The sequence below is a fragment of the Excalfactoria chinensis genome, chromosome 13 (assembly GCF_039878825.1).
Source record: "Excalfactoria chinensis isolate bCotChi1 chromosome 13, bCotChi1.hap2, whole genome shotgun sequence".
Taxonomy (NCBI): domain Eukaryota; kingdom Metazoa; phylum Chordata; class Aves; order Galliformes; family Phasianidae; genus Excalfactoria; species Excalfactoria chinensis.
Genome location: NC_092837.1, coordinates 6,340,400 through 6,347,981, shown reverse-complemented (window position 1 = coordinate 6,347,981; position 7,582 = coordinate 6,340,400). Strand labels below are relative to the sequence as shown.

The window sequence follows — 7,582 nt, the reverse complement described above, 5'->3', positions numbered from 1 at the left end:
CTGATGGAGGTGCTACAAGGCACACAGCAGCCTGCTGTCCCCTAACAAAGGACCTCCATTGCTGGGATCTCTCCTCTGACCTCCTGCAAAAGCCACCCTCAGCCACACTAATGTGACAAAGCACTGACTCAGAGGGGAAAACTCTTCCATGCCAAGACCAGACACAGCCTTAACCTCAGCAATTAGGGGGATAATTTCACATCAGTTCAAGTTTTGGAAAATTCTATGGGACATTCTTAGCCTCTTCTACCACCCGACCAATCCCACAGTCTGCTCCACAAGGAACATCTCCACAGCAGGAGTTTGTTTCTCCTAGTTTCCTATTTTGTCCGTTGCTCAAAAGCAAATCATTGGCATCCAAAGAACACGCACCAATGAGAGGAACATAGGGAATGCAGCAAAGACCACCTGCAGCATGTTCAGACCCACTGCCACTTGCATACAGCCATCAAAACTTCCCTAACAGCCTTGGTCAACCCCAAGTCCAGGCTCCAAGGCTTTTCCTTCTTAAAGCAGGGCCAAGTCCTGCCACATCCATAGTATCAGAGATCCGACTCAGCTCACAGGAGAAATGTGGACATAACAGTCAAGGCTGCAGTTACACCAAAGTTACTTGCCAGCCCAGCCTGTGTATGCTGGGAGACCCAGAGCAAGGTGATGACTCAGATACAGCATCCCCAAACCTGGCCTCTAAGTGGTGCTGAGCTGCAGAACGTTCTGATAGCAGCAGACAGACCAGAACAAGATCACACCATGAGGAAACAGTGAAGCAGCAGCTGCCCTGGCTGTGCTCAATCCCAGGTTCACAAAGCTGCCCTGTAGACCAGTACCTCTCCCTCACCTATAAAGCAGGACTTTGATGCTGTGTCAGTTTGGGAAGGCAACATCAGGGTGTAGCAAGCAGCTTCAGCCACTCAAACCTCCAGCACCTTGAGTTCTGCTCAGCACCTGGCTGCTCCCACCTGCAAGCCTCACAGCCATACAAACACAGCCTAAGGAGATGGCTCCTTCCTGCAGCTACAAGACACGGTGCTGTAATGACTTTGTGATACTTCAGAGAAATGTTTGTACCAGCTTTTGATTTTACAGAGGACAATGCAGTCAGCCGCATCTTTCTACAGCCCACCAAGCACCCGCTCCGTATCATGCACACAGCATGCTCACAGCACATGAGGACAGCGTGCCATGAGTCTCAACCAAGCCAGCTACAAAGCACAGGTCCTGACCCAGGGCACAGAGTAGAGCAGCAGGGCGAGCAGCTCCAGGTCTGGGGCACAGATCTCACTCCTGGACCATTCCCCCAAACACAGCCACACGTTCACAAGGGATGCAACCAACATGGACCTGGGGAGGATTTGCTGCCCACAGCCCGGCCAGTGCTCCACAGCACAGCCCCCAGGACACTGTTACAGCCCCCACTGCAGCTACTCAGGCAACAGCCCTCCTCCAACAGGCAAGTCCCTACTGGACACAGAGCAAGATTCACTGTCTGGCAGCAGCAGGAGTTGCACCGTGTGTCAGACAACAGCATCGGCTTGCATGAGGGCCTTGCCTGCCCTCCCAGTACCAAAGTCCCTCCAGCTGCCTTGATAGACGCTGCCCACCTCCCAGGCATAACCTAGGCTGCCCAGAGAAGGCCAAGCGATGCCACCAAGCACACAGTCACCACTGCAGGGAGGATGCTACAGTGGTACGTACGCAATGTAGGACTTCAACCACTTGGTGAGCACAAGTCTGGAATATGACTGCCCTCAGTGCCTTCCCTGCAGGAGCATCCCAGGGAGCTGTGGGTTGGGAGGGGGCTGCGGGGCAGGTGGGCTCGGCAGCAGTGCCAGGAGGAGTCTGTGAGTGTGGGCCAAGCGCCCAGCACGGTCTGGGGCACGAGAGGCCAGCGAGCCTCCCCATTCCAGCTCCACCATAAGGCAACGTTTTTTTTTTGTTGTTGTTTTTTGTTTTTGTTTTTTTTTTTTGTATTTTTTGTGGGGTTTTTTTTTTTTTTTTTTTTTTTTCCTTCTTCAATTAATATATCCAAGGAAGAAAGCAAAGGGAGATGTCTTTCTAGAGTTTTTGTTGTTGTTTCAGGGGGTATCGTGTTTTTTGTTGTTTGTTTCATTTTTCCAAGTGAAAAGGAAGGGAAAGGCTCCTTCAGCAAAGTCCTGTCTTTGCATGCAATGGGCCCTGGGCAGGCGGCTGCAGCATCCATGCAGATTCAAGTCCAGGTGCCTGCCGGCCTCCCAGCTGCTATCCTCGCAGGAAGGAGTCAGAACAAACCTATCCTTGGCAAAGGTCCTTTGGTTGACTTCCAAATTGTCCGTGATGGAAGGGTAAAAAGGTGAGTGGAGGGCGAGCCAGACCCACAGGAAGCTTGGAGATGAAGACGCTGGGGAGGACGGACCGGGAAGACCAACAGGGCTGGGCGCCTTTAGCGACGTGGTGTTGAAGAAGCACTGCCAGACGTGGGATAGGAAATGTCAGCCAGGTCATGGAGATCAGAGGCTCCGCAGCACTGTAATGCTGCGGCTTCGGCCCCTGCTAGGGAACCTCACTCCTCCGAGCTTCCTGGCTGGGCTGCCCAGCGATCCAAGGGGTGGGGACACAAAAGGAGTCACCAGGGTTGCACAGAGCGGACTTGTTTTGGTAGATCTGGACAAACTTCTAGCAATAATTTAAAACTTGATATATATATATAATAATAATAAAAAAAATCTCCCCTTTCCAACCCAGCCAGAATATTTTTTTTGAAGATACACTAAGACATGAACGTGTGCACAGGAGGGGAGGGATGAGAAGGAAAAGCAAAAGGGTGGGTCTGGTGGGGGCAGGTCTGGCTCTGGTCAGGTTTGTAATAGCAAAACGGTGTTTTAGATGCGGATCGTCTTTGCTTTCCAGACACAAGAGAAAACAAAAATCATGTGCGTTGAAGTTTCTCCCAGCAGGCTATTCCTGGGCATCCACATTCCAATTCCCTTCCCATCCCACCCCTCATCCACTTCTCTCGGCCAGTCCCCCACCAACTCATCCTGTCTCCTGGTGGGAAGCAGAAGCTGAATCCTCTCTACTTCCCCACTGTTTGCGACTCTGCAGCAGGGACTTGCTGGCTCAGGTTTTTGGCATCCTCTTGTGCAGGCTGACTGGGCGAGGCGTGGGCTTGGCTGGATGGGCACTGGCTGACCGTTTTGCTGGAAGACTGGGATGGGTAGCGCTTCCTGCCGTCTCCCCCTGACGTCGTTGGGTATCTCTTGTGTCCACCTTCCTCTCCCATGGGTGGCTGTAACAAAAGTACCCCAGTATCAGCACAGCCTCTGTCAAATGCACATTCACTCCCCTGGATCAGAAAGCATCCCTGCTGTAGGCTTCTGACTGCAGCCCCTCTGACCCACAGGGAACACACATACCTGCCCAAGTCACACAGTATTAGGACAGCTGCTCTCCCCTCCAAATCCACCACTGCCAGAATTGCTGACAGTCTTCCAAGAAAGACCAAGTTGTCACCCTGTGCTTAAAGCATCTCCTTCCTCCCAAGAGGGAATGTGTCCAGAAGTCTGGGAGACAAAGCTACACAAGGCCATCTCCACTCAAGCCATTAAGACTCACTTTCCTCTTATTTTTCTCCTCCCCTACACATCACCAGGCCCTCATCCATAAAGCCAGAGAGCTGCCCCAACGTGGATATACTATATTCAAACCTTGCATCACCTGCTCTGCTTTGGAGATACCAAGCCAGCAGTAACTGGAAGTATGACTGATGGTTCAGACAGTATATGAAAGACCCAAGAAGAAAGAAAGGACCTAGCATGTGTCTGCGTGGGCAGTGTGTGCAGCTCTGCAGCTCCATCCCAACCAACAGATATCCTCCTTTCCCCACTCAAAGCTTTGTCTGCCTTCATCATATCCATCTGAGACACATCTCCTAAGTGTCACTCATCTCTGCTCATGTTCTTGTGCTCCAAGGATGGCGTGTAAGCTTTAGCTCCTCAGCTCCTGATCTGATGAGCTGGCAGCAACATCAGCACAATCCTGCCATATCCAGCCCCACTCTCTGCCCAGCTAAGGTACAGAGAATGGCCTGCACTTCCCAGGGAAAGGGAACCACACAGCGCTTCCTAATAAATTTCAGCCCTGACTGGCCTCTGAGCTTTTGCTGTCTCAGCAATGCAGCTGCTGAAGGACGACAGAAAATTATGAAGTGCTGAGGCTGCTTGTTTCTTGGCCCAGCTGCAATGATGGACTGTGACACTAGGTGTCACTGACTCCCCCAGCCACAATGCTCAGGAACATCATCCTGAAAACCTCTGCCCTTGGAAAGGCCTTGGAGCAATTGTGGGGGTACTTCACTGTGGTGTGTGGGGCACTGTTTCTACTTACATCCACTCGGAAGTCCTCGAGGCGCTTGAACTTGCTGAGGTATTCTTGCAGTTTGCTGTTGATGTCCAGATTTTTGGCTTTGGAATATTTTAAGAAGGCCCAGAACTTTTCCAGCCCATAGAGCTGGCCTAGAGGGAGAAGAAAATCAAACCAGGAGTCAGAAAGTCTTTCCTCAAGGCTTCCTCAATGCCCATCCCATGGGCTCACCTGTCCTACTGGTTGGCACTGACAAAATAAAAGGAACCTGGAGGAAAGCAACCAACATCCATTTAGGGCAACCCCATTGATGGGAAACAGCTCCAGGCTCTGTGATTGGGCTGGTGACCACAATGAGTGGTGGGAAAGCTATGACCTTCTACAATCTAGCTCCATATCCCCAACAGCCTTCAAGCCGGTGAGTATTCACTCCACCCTCTCCTGCAAAGCAAGCATCTCTGCTCTGTGCAGGAGCATTTCTTACCTGCAGGACAGAAGGGCTCACGGATGTCACAGCCTGTCACTGTCAGACACAGAATTACACGGCTTCCCCCAGGTCACAAAAGGAGGCACAGGGGCACGCATTTGTCTGGGTAACATCACTGCTAAGCTCAGGTGACAGCAAAGGAGACACTTACCAGCTTCGTAATCCTTGATGGTCTCTTCTTGAAAGTCTTTAAATATGTCTGGCCGGAATTTCTTCTCCAGCCCATAGCTGTAGTATCGGAAAAGGCACTCCAGACCGTATCTGGGAACAGAAGAGTATGTGGTGCTCAGACACTGGTGCATGCAACACCTAGGCAAGAACCCTGCTGCATCTCACATAAAGGATGTGATCCAGGGTGGTCCTAGTCTTACTTTCAAGCCCTCAAAGACAAAACACCCTTCCCACAATCCCCTCTTGAAAAAGGTCACCCTGCTCCTCCTCTCTCACCTGTATCCCTCTTTCCCATCCTCCACAGCCAGCTGCTTGAACTCCTCATACATTTTCTTATTGAAGTGATCTCGTAGGAAGAAGGACCAGAACCGGAAGAGCGTGTTCATCTCCTGGGATTGACCAATGCCCAGCCGCTTTCGCTCTGTTTGGGGAAGAACAGCTGGTTACAAGACATGCTTTCTCCCAGGGAACCAACCCTACATAGGGGATCTCACAGAGGAAGGTCTTATTTTTCATATAAAGACCTCTATTTATATGTCTCTTATTTTATACATATAATTGGACACTGTTAACCTTCTGGACCATGAGGAATTACCAGCTACCAGCAAGCTTGTCCTACCAGACCCCCATTTACCTCTGTGCGTGGGCTCTGCTGCCATACACTATGTCCCTACACAAAAATCACAAGCACCCTGCTCTACATCCAGTGGTAGGCAGCCCTCCCCACATGCCTACCGTTAAGGCAGCGCCGACGGTACTTGTGGTAGACGTGTTGCGTGAAGCCATTCTCCTTGAGCAGCTCATGTGAAGGATGCTGGAACTTGGGCAGGGACTGCGGGGTACAGCCGTAGCTTCCAACGGCTGGAGTTCCCTCAGAGGGGCTAGAGCTGCACACAAGAGAGCCTCATCAACCCCCTTCCTTTGTAACCAGCCAACAAACAACATACTGAAGTCATGCTCCGCCCTGCAACACTCATTTGTTTGTCCCACCAGCTCCCTGTGACTGCATCCACTCCAAGTTTGGGACCTGACCTACAGAGCATCCTAATAGAAAGGAAACCAATTATACCTCATTATTTCAAAACTTCAGAATTTCACAGCTCCCTTTAGGATGAGACAGGTCCCACCTCTTTCTGCAGCCACCTAAGAGGTGATCTGCCCAATGAGATCAAACGCTGGCCTTCCCTCTCTTGCTCCCTTCCCTGTATCTGGTCTCTTTATGACTCTATTCTCCCATCTCCAGTACCTGATGGAGGCAGTTCGGGGTCTGTGCTCCCGGGAGTCCATCACCCAGCCCACATGGCACTCCATTGGGGGGTTTGAACTGTGCCTTGTCTTCCTCTTCCGTGGAGTCTGTAAGACACAATGCATCAGGTACATCCACTCCACGTACCAGCTGGGAAGCTCCTGTCTCCCACCCACACCCCAGCCCTGGTTCTACCTTGGCATCTATCGTCCTTCCCTCCTTCACCACTGGGTAGAACCGGGGTGTCTGTGTTGGGTCCTTCAGCTGAGGTGTGCGAGGGGTCCGGGGGGTCCTTGCATTGCGGTAGTTGGGTGATTCTGGTACAGTTGTAGGCAAAGATCGGGCGATGGTTGAAGGTTCAGGTACTCCAAACAACTTGTTAGCCAAAGCATCTGTAGGTACTGCAGAGATAAACCCCAAAAAACCGGGTCAAACTGAGCTCTGAGTACAAGAGCATCACTACAGCCAAAGAATGGGCACATCCCAGTCCTCCTGAGACAAACAACTGCAAAGCCAGTCTGTGACCAGAGAAACCAAAGCCAGCAGCAGGAAAAGCAGACACTTTAAGGAACCCTGTGAAGTACCTGCTTTCTAGAGGAAGATCAGACCAGTGCTCTGCCTGGGAACCAGATCCCACCAACAGGTAAGCAAGGCCCAGCAAGTAACTGCCTTTAAAGTACTCAGCAAGGGATGCTACAATGAAAGGGTCCAAGAGGAAAGTCATATTCATGGAAGTCTGCCCAAATTTCCTCACTCTGTGGAGATACTCCTGCTTTTGGGCCTCCTCTTTTGGAACTCCAAATTGTTTTGCTGAGAAAACAATACCTCACTGGGAGAGATAACCAGCTGTGGCTCCACTTGCTTCCATCTAGCTATTTTTGAACCCCAGGACCACTAACCAAGAGGATAAGGAACAAATTAAGTCCTACCCATTCCTGTCCCCATTGTCTCTTACCTTGCTGGAACCTGGGGGGGCCAGGAGGGACCTCCTGGTTTGGATCCACGGGGGGCTCTGGGGTCAGAGTATCGAACTGCTCCCTGCTGATCATATTCACCTTCTTGAAGTTCTCCACCTCTTGCTGCATTGGAAGAAGAAGATGATGAAGCAACCAAACACCCTCTTGTCCCCTCATCTCAAAAGCTCACTGTGACCACCACTCCACTTGTGCAATAGCCACAGAGCTGAGCACAGGATACAGCTTCAGTCACTGCAAGAGCCTGGGGCAAGTTCCTGACCGCAAGAGTCACCAACCTGGGACTCAAACTTAGAGAGGTAGGTGAGTTTTCTATTAAAAAACAAACAAACAAAAAAAGAGCACCAGCCTATGCAAACGGGC

The 7,582-nt window shown here is 51.1% G+C and overlaps 1 protein-coding gene across 1 annotated transcript in view; it reads right to left on the bottom strand.

Annotated features, from left to right (window-relative positions):
• Positions 1-2,009: 2,009 nt before the first annotated feature.
• LARP1 (La ribonucleoprotein 1, translational regulator) overlaps positions 2,010-7,582 on the bottom strand; it is a 38,391-nt gene continuing 32,818 nt past the window's right edge. The window contains exons 13-20 of the mRNA XM_072347882.1: positions 7,201-7,324; positions 6,441-6,646; positions 6,246-6,352; positions 5,735-5,886; positions 5,276-5,420; positions 4,980-5,089; positions 4,366-4,493; positions 2,010-3,268 (exon numbers count right to left, since the gene is read on the bottom strand). Coding sequence (XP_072203983.1) covers positions 3,056-3,268; positions 4,366-4,493; positions 4,980-5,089; positions 5,276-5,420; positions 5,735-5,886; positions 6,246-6,352; positions 6,441-6,646; positions 7,201-7,324 — 1,185 coding nt within the window. The 3' untranslated portion in view covers positions 2,010-3,055. The remainder of the gene's footprint in view (positions 3,269-4,365; positions 4,494-4,979; positions 5,090-5,275; positions 5,421-5,734; positions 5,887-6,245; positions 6,353-6,440; positions 6,647-7,200; positions 7,325-7,582) is intronic.